The following is a 14,619-nucleotide window of genomic DNA, read 5'->3' on the forward strand; positions in this document are numbered from 1 at the left end:
CGTCTTGTAAGGTGTGCATCTTCGCCAGAAAATATGTTACAACATACACTATGTGGAGAAGCGTTAGGACTCAAAATAAGACATTCAATAATAAGAGATGATGTGGTTTATTAACTTGCATGCAAAGCCTATCTGATAAAGCAGCTGATTTCATTATAAATGCTTGAAAATAAATTATTTTGTTAGCCCAATTAAGGTATCAACTAGCTGTTTTCTTCTCATGAAGGTTCTTTACATTACTATTTTTTTTTCTTTATTGTGCATTTGGTTATTATACAAACCGTAAGCACATTACTCTTAGCACAAAAGGGGCATGAGAACAGCATCATATTTAGAGGTACAACGGATATGTAACAAGCAACCACGTATTATGTTCCTCTAAGGCTGTTGAGGGGTTTTGAGAACGTGCTAAGTCATAACCAAACACAGAGGGGCTCATTTGCGAGTTCCCCGTACTTTGGCCGTGGGGACCGGTTAAGTTTTCATTTAAGCGTAGACAGGTCCCTCTCGCCAAATTTTCCTCATTTGCATGGTGGAGTGCAAAAGGGGGATGTAAAGTGCAAATTGTATAAATGCTGTCTGCCATGTAGGCACGGCAGGCAGCATTTACAATAGATTTTTATGGAGTATCCCTGTTTTTACAGGCACAAAAGCTGTAGTATTTGTATGGCGTAGAGGAAAGAGGAGGGGGGGAAACGTTACATTCCACCCCTCCTCTCTGCCTTGCTGAGAATATGGTGCATAAAAGCTTTACGTAAGGATTTTACTCATTAGATTCCCATTATGAAGCGCTCAAAATGAGCTCCAGAGTGGTTTGTAAAGTCCCACAGAAACACAAAATGCCATTTTTTTAATCATAATGGATTTTACCTGTTATGCGTTTTTATTCAAGCAATAAGCCCCGAGCCGATGGGGGGGCATTACTCCATCAGGTAATGCCACCTGGCGATGGGGCGTATTTGCTATTAGTACCTTGGCCTGTTAGACCGGGGTACTAATCGTTTTTTTTCGCTTTAGAGACACTCCAGCATTTCGCAACTGAAAATAAAAAATAAATGGCTGCCATGGATCAGGAAACAAAGTCTGTTCTCCCTTTTCATTGCACTTTTTAAATCAGTTAACAAAAGATAAACAAAGAATATGGCCGCCATTGGAACGGGAGAAGGAACCACACGTAGTCCCTTCTCCCTTTCTAGGTCGGTGTGTCGCAGATCGGGAGTGGACGCGCCGAAGAAAGAAGCGTACCCAGCACATCTGCTCCTGAAAAGGAACAAAAAGGAGAACGTAAGTGGGACGGGAGGGCAATCTGTGGTAAAGTGTGGGGTGGGAGGCAGGGCAGTTACCTTGTTCTTCGGCGGGGAAGATGCAAGCCTCCAGCCCCGAGTCTCAGAGCAGCGGGATTACCGTATGGTAATGCCCCCATTTTGAGCCTCCTCCTTGGCTGGGAGGACAAATCCTCACCCGGTACTAATATAAAGTAGGCCAATGGCAGTTAAGATTACACGTTAGTTTATTTGGTCACACATACACTTAGGTTCTCAGTTATGAGGCTCCCGTCGGGCATCCACTCTCCAAGCTTCACGGCGGTCAACTGTCCCACTTTCCAACAATCACACTTTGCTTACATTCTAGACCCAGCAATCATTCCAAGATGGAATAAAAGGAACTCTTTATTTATATACAAGCTCCCATGGAGCACTGGAGCTTACAGTTTACTATATACAAAAATAATGTGATATCGATTAACTATGTACAACAAATTATGAAGTAACTTCAACATATAGCACACATCCCCCTTTTTCCTAAATAAGCATTTAGGATTACATTTTTTTTTTTAAAATTCTATAGCCTCTCTTCTTTCCCACTCTAACTTTATTCCATACCCTTCCGTCATCCGGGACCACAGCATTGTCCAAGACATTCCTAAATATTTGCCGTCTGGTGTATTTGCTTCGCCCCTTTTGTACATTTCTGGTCTCCTAATTAGCACCTCTTCCCGTTCCGAGATCTGGGCTTTCCATACTCTCTTGAGATAGTCCAACATCTTCATTTTTCCTGAATTCTCTTGTACTACTTCCTGCAGCTTATGCCCATCCCAATCCACAAAAGCTGTGTGGGGTTTCCTTCTCTGTAACATTTCAAAAGAAACTTAGCCTGTGATAGAGTGTAGAGCCAGCCTATATGCACACACTCGTTTCTCCACTGTATCTTCCCAACACCCGCCTTCCTTCACAGACATACTATTCCCTTGCATCAAGGTGCAGTTGAAGCACTTAACTGCCACATTGGTTTCCTGATAAAGGGCTGTCTTATGATATTGTAATTTTAATTTGTGTTCTGAACAGCCTGACACGTGTTTCGAGCGTAGCGCTTCCTCTGAGGCTGTACCAATATAATCAGTTTTGTTTATAAGATGCATTGATATATACATTGCCATTTACAGTATGTAGTCCAAGCTAAGGGGTCATTAGAGGTTGTGCCACATATATCACATATATGCAATAGGTTAACCACCAAATGCATACATCGTTGATATCAACATTAAGTGAAATCCATAGCAATGTGTGTTAGCATGATAAATAATATGAACCAATTGTTATGTAATAGCAAATTAACCAATTACCATTCCAGTAGTGGCATCAGAGCAATCCCAGATTTAGGAAAATAAAAACAAAAAACAACAACTGTTAGCCAAGGAGGTGGATAGACAACCGTGGGCAGATCTATGACAGTTCCGAAATTAATGAAATTATATTTTAGCAGCACAATAAAGAGGCATATTTACCAAAGACTCTTGTCCAATCTGATACTCTGCACAATAAATAATCACAAACAGTGTAAGTAATAATTTGGCACAGACCAAAAGTTAAGTTGCCATTTTTGCTATCATATACATCTTGCTCAAATACACTTACCAATTAGGTGAAGTAACCAATATATAAGTTCCTAGTCTGGAATCTAAGTCATGAATGAGACAGAATAGTTGTGTAATTAATCAGATTACACTAACTATAAAGAAGACATGACATATGTTTAAAAAACGAAAAGATGTTATTGTTGTTACCTTAATTAAGGCTGCGATTGCAAATGCACAGTAATAAGAACTTCAACGTGTCCAAAATGCTGCCGTAATTGAAAGGGATTAAAGTCAACAATTTCAGTGAAGATTCCGCAAAGTAATGATGAATACACATATTCTGATGTCTATTGATGATGCCATATCCGATAGTGAGTCCAGCCTATTGGACACTTAAGAGTTGGATATACAGCAACGCAACTTGAAAATTAAAGAATTTTCAAACAAATCAAAGTTTACGCCCATCTTTCCAGAAGATAATATTATTGATACCTTCCACCGAGCTGTGACCAATGACATCCATACACTTTGTGACCGTTGTTCTCATCCACATCACAAATCATCTAATTTAACTAAAGCACAATCATTAGCCCTGCATGAGTTAGCCTCCAACGACTCCCTTGTGATCAAGGAGGCCGACAAGGGAGGCAACGTTGTAATTATGGATAAAGAAGATTATATAACGATGGCACTGTCCCATTTGAATTTTCCTGGGTGTTATGGAATTTTGAAAAGTAAGCCAATTTTGAGTATTTGGTAAATATGCCTCTTTATTGTGCTCCTAAAATATAATTTTGTTACTGTCATAGATCTGCCCACGGTTGTCTATCCACCTCCTTGGCTAACAGTTGTTTTTTGTTATTTTGTTTTTATTTTCCTGAATCTGGGATTGCTTTGATGCCACTACTGGAATGGTAACTGATTAATTTGCTTTTACATAACAATCGGTTCATATTATTTATCATGCTAACACGCATTGCTATGGATTTCACTTAATGTTGATATCAACGATGTATACATTTGGAGGTTAACCTATTGCATATATGTGGCACAACCTCGAATGACCCCTTGACTTGGACTATATATATACTGTGAATGGCAATGTATATATCAAGGCATCTTACAAACAAAACTGATTATATTGGTACAGCCTCAGAGGAAGAGCTACGCTCGAAACACGTGTCAGGCTGTTTAGAACACCATTTAAAATTACAATACAACTGTACTTTTTGGATTTTCTTTGATGTGGCGCAGTTCAACTGTTTACAATTGGTCTATTAGGTTTCTCTGTGGGGTGTAGGGCATGGCACTCACACCTTAACAGTTGACCGCTGCCGCATGTTATATCTTTGAATTCACGGCAATAGCGCTGGAACTCTCAGTGGCATCGCTTGACCATTTCTCTTTGCTGCTGTCTTATATGTTACACCAATATTTTCCAGGAAAGTCTACCTTTTCCATACCCATTTGGCTCTGCAGAAGAACAGTACCCAATTCTGTATCACTGGCATCCGTCATGATGTAGGTCTCACAACTTGTGGCAAAGTGGGTCTATGCTGGTGCCCTTGCCATGGCCCTTCTCACATCATTAAATTCTCCTTAACAAGAGGGCGCTAGAGAGCCAACCAAGATGGCCGCATCTATGTGAGCTCTCGCGCGTCCTAGAATAAATCCTGATTAATCCTACATGTTTCGGAGAACTGCCGCCCTGACCCTGTAATAATCTCCATTGGCAAGGTGCTGTCTTGCATGTAGGTGCAATTTTAGGCAAAATCGGAGGTCCCGCTGCTACAAACACCACCCCACGATCCGGGGATCCTGTGCAGCCAGCTAGGCCCTGCTGGCCGCGGGGCGACTCGGGATTTCATCAAGGTCGTACGTGGACCAAGCTGAGTGAAGCAGCCCGGCCCACCCTATCCTACAGTGGTGAGGCAGAGTCACGCCGGGAGCAACCACCCTCACGCGGGCGAAGACACCAGCGAACCAGAGACCCGAGCCTGGGCAGAGGACCCCGCGTGGCACAGCTAGTCTGCTGCGCAGACCTACGACTGCGGCGGCCACAAACATTCCGGCAGCGGTGTCTATCACTGAAGGGGTTACAGGAGCGGTCGGATCGGGCTCCACGGCCGTGGGGAGTGAATGCGACAGCCCAGCTACAGGTGTCCCCCATACTCTGGCTCCCCCCCCCCAACAACAGAGGAGAGCGGTGCCGCCAGGCCTGACACGGCAGACAGCGCCCCCACCTCTCAGTACCCAGCGAGGAGAGCTGGATTTGACAGGTAGATCAGAGGACTGGAAGCAGCGGCCCCTGTGCAGCGCTCCAGCAGAGCGCACCCTGAGGAGGACGGCAGAGTCCTGTCGCTACAACTGAACGCTCACAACACCGAACAGGTATGGCGCACGCTGCGGTTGCTATACGCCGCGGCCCTGGTGAGCATTAGATTACCACACCCATCGGCAGGAGTCGCCGCACACCCGATCAGGCAGCCTCAACAGAGAAGCCCCGGACCCCTATAGCCTGTAACATTACTGAAACAATACACCATCTTAATAAGAAGCTGCAATTTTAATCCCCAAGCCGCAGCTTGGCGACGGGGAGGAGAGAAGGAAAAACCACTCCAGAGGCTCAAAAACACTGCGCGCAGAAGAGGCCATTTTGCAACACTGCCTTGTGGGCCGTGATCCTTCCCCCACCCTCCAGTGGACACACAAGCCACTACAAGGGGAGAATACTGGCATATTAAACCAACACCGGTTGCCACAACCAAAATCATTTCTCCGGAGTATTGCCCTCTAACCAAGAACTGCCGCTACATGGCACGTATACCACCTACTCACTAAATAACAACGGGGGTCACAACAACTGCCTACAAACGCCGAACACTGTATGGCGATACCCCCCCCAGGCACAGATAGAATGGGGAAAACTGACAAAACACAGAGGAAGCTAAACTTCGAGGCCGGATCAGCACCCAAGACACCCAGATTGCTAGAGGAACCAGAGCCCCCGATGGACAGCGCACACCAGATGGACGAGGGAGCATGCTCTTCAGGCATTAAGGAACTCCTGCTTGACCTGTAGGCAGGCATAGGGAGTCTCAATAACAAGATGGATGGCCTCTCCTCTAAAGCTGACCTCTTACAACATTGTCTAGACACCCACACTGAACGCCTGAATGAGGTGGAACACTGCATTTCCAATCTCGACGACGGCGCGGTGGCCCTAGTGGCCAGAGTGGCGCAACTGGAGACCCAAATGAAAGCGGCTAACGCTCGGAATGAAGATTTGGAGGGCCACTCTAAGAGAAATAATATCAGAATTGTCGGAGTGAGGGAACACCAGCTACAAACGAAAATGGAAGACTATGTGGAAGCGCTGTGTACTACTCTTTTCGGTCATGAGGCTCTTTCTCGCCTATTTGTCATCGAGAGAGCCCACAGAATCCCATCAACCAAACCCATTCTGGGAGCTCCTCCCCGGCCAATAATTGCAAAATTGCTTAATTACAAAGATCGTGATACAATTCTCCGACTCGCCAGGGAAAAAGGAGAGCTACACCATGATGGGGACAGAGTTCATTTTTGCCCAGACTTCTCTCCAGCAGTACAGGCACAGAGGAGATCTTTCACAGCCATCAGGCAAAGGCTCAGAGATAACCAAATCGCCTTCTCAATGCTATTTCCAGCTCGGCTCAGAGTACAACATGGTGGGAAAGTCAATTTCTTTCAGACACCAGAAGAAACAAACGCATACTTGGATCAGGCAGGATGTGCCGCGTCGAACCTCAGCCATGCACGAGCACAGAGAGAAAGAAACCAAAGGAACCCGACATAGCCAACCAAGGTCAACGGCGGAAAAAACCTCTTATAAAGAATGGCATTCTAACCGAAACTAACATTGGAGCTAAATACTCCAGGGTTGCGGAGCTTGGGAAGCCCCTAGTGCCCCTTGCACAGTAAATTCTCCTTAACATTTACTAAACTAGTTGAATGCAATACCCTTTTTACATAATGCTCTGATGTTCTTACAATGATCTGCAAAATGCCTAACAAATTTGGTATAGTTCGCCACCATGCCTAAAAACAACATAACCCCTTGCCTGTCCTTTGGTAGCTACACCTGCAATATTGCTGTTACCAACTCCTCATTAGTTCCGAACCCTTTATTCAAGCTGGTGTCCCAGATAATCTATAGAAGCTACTCTGAAATAACACTTTTCCTTCCTCAGGGTAAGCCCCACTCTATCAAGGATACGTAATACTTTTGTAAGTGGTTGATCATGTTCCTCAAAGTTGTTCCCAGTAACCAAGATAACATCCTGGAAATATACAACTCCTTTGACTTCTCCTAGTAAGTTGTGCATCACCCTTTAGAAGAAAGAAGCTGCCGACACTAGTCCAAAAAGTATCCTCCTGAACCGCTATGTACCCTCATGCATATTGAATGTGGGCGGGGAGGGATGAAGGCTCACTTGGGGATATGCAGAAGCTAAACCAATTGTGCTGAAAACCTTAGCTCATGCAGCCATGCTACCTTAAACCCCTATATTGGGAAGCAGAAATGTGTCCACTATTACACAGCGGTCCACCCTCCTAAAGTGTACACAGCATGACTGGAACATTCACTTTCCTCACCACAACCATGGGCAACACCCATTCTGATGCCTCCACCATTTCTATAATTACTTGTCTTTCAGGTTTCTTAATCTCAAAAGAGACTTCTTCTCTCAACGCTATTGTGACACTTCTCGCTCTGGCTGCCACAGGCATGGCCACATCTTTGATTCTGATCCCATGCTGGAATGCTTTTAAACAGTTTAGCGACTCTTTTGAAACTTCTCTAAAAGGTATCTTCAGGCTTACTACCTTCCACTCCGGCCACTGCTGCCACATGTCCAGGAACAAAGGGGTCTATAGTTATACCCATCTCACTTTGTTCATACCACCCTAGCAGGCTACCACCGCTTTTTGACACAGCCACATTGGCCTGGGTCTTCTTGCCCTTGGACTCCAAATCTGCCTGAAAGACCTCCATGATCTCAGTGTGTGCTCCACCATAGGCATTGGCCCTAATCTTTAGGGGATTCATACGTGTTCCCTTAAAATATTGAAACCATACTCCATAGTTGGTAATGGTGTAATCATAACCTGAATCATTTAGCAATGGCACATCCACCCCATTGAGCACTGCAACCTCATGCATTTTTTTTCCTTTTCTTGGTTTGGAAGCTATCCGACTTACGGACCAACTAATACCTTCCCGTTCCACATTCAAAGTGTCGTCAAAAACATCTTATTCCATGATGATTTCTCAAATCGCTATGCAGGAAGAATTCTCACAACGAGCAAAGTGGCCCTTCTTAGTGCACTTAAAATACTCTTGTCCTAATCCCAGGTCAAGCACCAGAGCTGGCAAATGGGAATGTACTCCCACATCGGAAACAGCTTTTAATTTTGTTGCCTTCCCCCTTTTTGCATGCGTCTGACCATTGTCATCCTGCACGTGCCTAGACTCAGGCACCCCTGCCTATTGATGTACCGGCATTGATGATGTGATGTACTGTCTGTTTTTATTAAGAAATATAATTAATACAGTGGACTACATTGGTGGAGCACTGGGAATAATACACCAAGAGAACACGTACTGCTAAGAGATTTGAATAGCATGCCCAGGAACATTACAGAAATAAATGTTTATATAAATAAACACTATAAGGTGGCAAGAGTTTAATGACCACCACGTGAAATAGTAAATACTGTTGCTTTTATTTACAATGACTAATACCATCTGGAACATACTTTCTGCATCAGCATCTTTATTGATAGGGGCCTTTTCTCTGCAATGTAGGATGAATTATTTAATGAATGGGTGAAGCACATAATTGTCATGTTCTTAGCATTCCACAGAGAAAGGACATGGAGGTTCACATGTGTATAAGCGCGTTATAAATGCTGTATGATATCATGTCATATATCCTCACTTTAGTGGTTAAACATACATACAAATTCAATTAAATAATTCACCATCACTCACAATCAGAATTGCTTGTGCCAGTTGAATATAACAAAGATAGATGGACTGCAAGACAAGGAAACAGTGTTTGTGTGTGCAGAGGTGTGGGGGATTTTGGGTGTGCATGTGTGAGTGGTTTTGATTTGGCCTTGCAAACTAGTTGAAACATGTTCACCACCACATCAAAAAGGATTTGATCAATGAACTGCATAAATATCTACCCATTTAAAAAAATGTGTTGCACCATCTATGACGAGAAGATATTCCATTTCAATTGTATTATTCATACCTCTTATGGAGCTCCTTCATAGCAGGCGTCAGATAACTAGCAGTGATCAGGTTAACTTTATTGCTGATGCACTTCTTGGCAACAAAAGGATGGGCTGCATAAGGCAGTAAGCTGAAACAGAAAAAAAGATTAAAGTCAACACATTTTTAGGGACTAGGAACAAAATTAACATTCTTTTTAAATCAATCAGTAAACTTAGTAAGCACGTCCATTAAGGTAAACCATTTTCAAAGTGGATCTTTTATTTAGAAAGAAACAGTAGTGTGAGACATGCATAAGATATTGTCTTATCTCCAAACGAACAGTCCAAAATACACTGCATAGCTGACTCCATAATCTTTAAAGTGGTAGGTCAACATAAAATACCTGCCATTGGTCTCTAGCATTTAAAGCATACACCTCTAACCCACAAGTGATACCTTTTTCTTGTAGCAGTCCTTTTGGGTATTAGGCATAGTAAAGTGCACAGACCCATGCATATTTCTATATACAAAGTAGCCTTAATTCCCTGCAGCCTATCACTGCCACAATATACTTTCTAGTCAGCAGCAATACTTTCTTTATATCACATCACATGGTGCTGCATTAAAACATCAATCGCAATAGGAGCATCAGCCTACATAACATTACTTTCTCTTGGGAAAATACTAGCAATCTCTCCAAAAGAAGCCAGTTATGCCAAGATACTCTAAACAAATAGCAATACCTCTTGTCAGCCTGGCAGACGACGCTCAGGATCAGGCAGGACTCGGCTCACCACGCAGGCACAGACTCTAATAATAGAGACTCCCACACAGCTGCATAATTGGGAACCATCTTTATTGCCCTCTACAACATACTGAACTGAAACCCAGTGCCATCCCTCCTCGCACCCCTCCCTAGCCCAATGTCACTTCCCGCAACAACTTGGCCCGAAACATGGGCCACCCACATAATGCGGGAGGGTGCAAGGCCTGCCACGTCATGATGTGACATCTCCCCCCTTTATAACGTGCTGTGTCACCTGTGCTTTCACCCCATTTCCTAAATTAGCCTGCGAGGTTTGAAATGGCATCGTTGAGGGCTCATGGGGAGAGGGAGGGCCTGGACGAGTGACCGTTCGCCTCCAATGCTCTCGTCTCCGTCTGATTGCTCCCCATCTTTTTGATAGGAATCGTCTGAGAGCGTGTCATCTGTGCTGTCATACGATTGGTCCCACCTCATGGGCATGATGCCCATATGTCTCTTGAATTGGGAGGCGTTCCTGGTTATGGAGTGCTGGTGTTCTACGCTGGGGGTTATCATGGTGCCCTATTTACTGGTTACTACTAGCCGTTCAGGCGCAAATGTCGGGTCTTCCTTTCTCGCTTTCAGCTGGCATACCACTACGTGATCTCCTGGTTCTATTTCACACTCTTTCGCCCCTCGCCTTGCATCAGCTCTCTCCTTCATTCTTTCCTTCTGTTCCTGGCCTGTTGTTCTAGGGGTACGGCCTGTGTTGCAGCAGGGGCTTTAGATGGTCTTGTCCTTACTACTCAACGAAACGAAGTCGGATGGGCCGACACCTGTGGTGCTGTGTGGCGGTTTTCCTGTAGGAGTTGATACAGCGCCTGCTCGAACGGTTTGTTGACCAGATTGGCTGTCTGCAGGGTTCTCTTTATATTGGCTATAAACCGTTCCACAATGCCTTTGGCCTGGGGCAACCGCAGGGTTATCTTTCGGTGTTGGAACCCATTGTAATGTCCAAGTTGTCGGAGTCGTGGCACGTGAACGGTGGGCCGTTGTGCGACTATTACCTTCGGTTTCCCGTAGGTCGATAACATTCGGTCTAATGCTGGGATGATGCATGCCGCTGCTGTGGACTCAATCAGTTGTGCATCCGGAAAGCGGAGGTGTTCGATGAGCACCACTATGTATATTCTATTGCGTAGCGGTCCAAAGAAGTCCACAGCCAGCTCTTCCCAGACACCTTCTGGGAGTGGGGACATTTGCAGTGGATTGGGGTGCTGCGGTTAAGCCACTAGTGCACAAATGTTGCACAAATGTTAAACCTGCCGACGACCTCTACCAGAACGTCCAATTTGGGGGACCACACTTTCTGACGTAGGAGGCGTTTAGTGGAGATTACCCCCCACCCCGGGGGCCTTCGTGCACCAGCGTGACTCTGTTCTCGCAGTAATGACGGAATGACAACCTTGCAGCCTTTTATAACGGTGTGGTCGTCCACCACCGTTGGCTCGTCTTTCACTTTCCGGAGACCTTATGTCATCCCTCACAGACTCCTGCTCTCATCTGGCCTGATGTTTGATGTGCGCCATCTTACCCGTTTTGATGCAGTGGGTAACTATTGAGACGGCCGGGTCAATATCCGATTCTTTCTCTATGGTGGCCCACTCCACCGGTAGAGGTTGCAGGTGATGGATGGCATAATGTAAGCATTAGCAATGGAGGGGCCCGCTTGTGGGGGACCCGTAGGGTGTCTAGATAGGTAATCTAGAGATTTGTTTTCTTTGCCCAGGCGATACACAATGTCAAACTTATAGTCCTGTAGCCGCATCCCCACCTGGCAATTCTGGGGGGCATCCTCGCTTTGGGGTCGCCAAATATTGTCAGGAGGGCCTGATAGTCTTCCATACAGGAAGAGGTGAAAGTACTTGCAGGCCAACACCACTGCCAGGCTCTCTTTCTCCTTCTGGGAGTATGCCTGTTTAGTGGTCGTGAGGCTCCTGCTTGCATAGGCCACTACGAGCCTGCCGTTTGGGTCTGAGGAATCTCGCTGCATCAGTATGGCGCAAAGGCCGACCAGGCTGGCGTCCACTATGATTTCGGTCTTCCATGTCCTCTGGTTTTGAAGGCATGTTGGCAGTCCATCAAACACTCAAAGGGCTGATCCTTCACTGTGAGCAGGAGGAGGGGGTTGCTGACTGTGGCATAATCCTGCAGGTACCTTGAGCAGTAGCTCGCTAGTCCCAGAAAGGAATGTAATTCGGAAACGTTTTGCTGGCCGGTGTTCAGTGGCGCTACTTTTTCGGGGTCCTGCCTCATGCTTTTTTCCAAGAATATGTGGCTGAAAAATATGAGCAAGCCTTTCCTAAATTCACATATCACTCGGTTAAGTGTCAGTCCCGCTGCCTCCACCGCTGAGCAGACTTTATGTAGGGCCGCATCATGTTCCTCTTTTGATTTGCGGAAGACAAGCACGTCTTCCCAGTAGTTCAGACAGTTTGGGACATGCCGGATGACCTTGTGGACCTCCTCCTGAAAGATCTCTGCCACAGACGAGAGGCCGAAACCGAGTCTTTTTTTATTGGAATAGGCCCATGTGGGTGACGAAGGTGGTAAAATATCTTGACTCTGGCGCAATTGCGATCTAGTGGTAGTCTTTTGTGAGGTCCAACTTTGAAAAGAACTGGCACGATGTAGTAGGTGTATCATGTCCGTTATTCTGGGTGCCTGGTGTCGTTCTCCTATCGTTTCATTTGCCCTCATGTCCACGCATAGTCTGATGGAGCCGTGCAGGGACTTCATCGGGATAGGTACTATAGGGGATACCCATTAAGTGGGTCCTGCCACAGGCTCTATAACGTGTTGCTTTAAGAGTTTGTTGATCTCCTCCTCCACCTGCCTTTGGATATTGATGGGTATGCCCCTGTAGTGCTGAGCGACAGGTTTAACCTCTGGGTTGATGTGAAACTGGACTTTTTCAACTTTCCTAGCCCTTTGAACAGTTTTTCGAAAGGCTGCCTTGATGTCTTCTGGCCATGCGAAGTACTTATCATCGATCAGCTGGTATAGGATGTGTACTAAACCCATTTCCACTGCGTTTTTAAAGTGGAGTATACAGGCATTGTTCACTTCCGTCTTGAGAACGTGCAGTTGGATCTTTGCGTGAGGCTTATGCATGCATATGGCAGAGATAATGCCTTTTCATGGCAGTGGCGTGGTGGAACTGTATGGGTAGATGTCAACGGTGGACTTCTTAAGCTTCGGTGCCTTTGTAAGAGTGTTGTATGCTTCTTCACTTATGTTAACCGTGGCTCCATTGTCTATTAAAAATTCCAGCAGCATGTTGTTAACTTGTATTGTCAGGACCGGGCTGTGCTGTTATTTAGGGCCCACACATATCCCTTTTGTAGAGGAGGAGCCAAATGCTTCTACCAGAAGTCCCGCCCCCATTTTTCCTATATATTGGAAGCCGGACATTTCAACATGCACAACGCCATTAATGATGCCTATACCACGGAAAGCCTTTGAGACAAGGAATACATTGAGAAAGCCCTATATGAAATACCCCCGAAAAGATGACGGTCTCCTAAGGGAGATCCCTGAAGACGTGTAAAGATGAGTGAGAGAAAAGATCGGTGACGTCAAACGAAGTAAAGATGACACACTGAGAAGAGAAATCGAAGGAAAGAATGTATGGTCCGTATAGAATCTGATGGCGAAGTAAAGAATTGAGGAGACTTTAGTACACGGGATGAAGATTGCACGTGCAAAGAGCACTGAAGAAAATGCAAGCCGTTTTATAATTGTGCAGATGCTGTAACGCAAGTAGACCAAGTAATCATAAAGGCTGGCTATACGTAGTGAATAGACTAAGGGCGGTGCCGCCATTATATAGAATCTGGATATTCGATGTTGCAACTTTAGCAAGCCAGGACCCGTGAAGAGAAGGGCTGAAAGTATGGCGCAGCAGAGAAAAACAGCTAAAGATCGAGGAAGGATCAAGAAGGTTTTCTGGCCCAGTGTCGAGGGTTGGGGCAGCCAAGAAATTAATTAGCTATCTTTGAAGATACCGAGAATGTGAGAAGCGAGACAAGCCCCTGTTAAGGTGCGAAGGAAAGACACCATGAGTGCCAAATTGTATTCATTTAATATTGTTAAATGCGAAAAAGGAGCTAAAACACGGTCTCCTGTCACATGGGGTAGATGGAAATAGAAAATGGACAAGCAGCAACGAGACTTGAAGATAAGAACGTGCTTGCACTCCCTTGCAAGGCCGAGTTCAAAGAGAATTCAAATGTCAGACGGCCAGTGTGATGATGGATGATGGGCTAATTGGGTGGAAGGCATGGTCAAGTCCACCCACCGACACCTGGGGTACCAGCTTTGCAGCTGCTAGCGAGTGGAATATTCCAGAAGGGTACAAGCATGCCTACCAATTGTTGAGGGCCACATAACAAGGAGCCCTATAGTTTGAGAGCCAATGATGTGTCGTGTATTCAATAGATATGAAGATTACTTGCACTAGGGGTGGGCACAAGTTGTCCACCTGACTGTAGAGATCCAATCACAATCCAATCCCTTACAGAAAGTATACCTAGATGTTCCCCTTAGTCCTATCACAATACCTAGTAGGTTTTCTTAGTTTGCCACGTAGTAGGACGTCACAAATGACTTTGGTATAAAAGATGTTTTTTTTAATGTAATGCTTCGAGATTATGCTCTGCAACATCTGTTGATGTCCGTTGTACTCTCTGT

General features: G+C 45.2%; 1 protein-coding gene across 1 annotated transcript in view; it reads right to left on the minus strand.

The window, feature by feature from the left end:
- AASS (aminoadipate-semialdehyde synthase) overlaps positions 1–14,619 on the minus strand; it is a 950,357-nt gene that overhangs the window by 235,133 nt on the left and 700,605 nt on the right. The window contains exon 16 of the mRNA XM_069629092.1: positions 9,160–9,270. Within this exon, the coding sequence (XP_069485193.1) occupies positions 9,160–9,270 (111 nt within the window). The remainder of the gene's footprint in view (positions 1–9,159; positions 9,271–14,619) is intronic.

Source organism: Ambystoma mexicanum, chromosome 12 (genome assembly GCF_040938575.1).
Source record: "Ambystoma mexicanum isolate Mex_15411 chromosome 12, UKY_AmexF1_1, whole genome shotgun sequence".
Lineage (NCBI taxonomy): Eukaryota > Metazoa > Chordata > Amphibia > Caudata > Ambystomatidae > Ambystoma > Ambystoma mexicanum.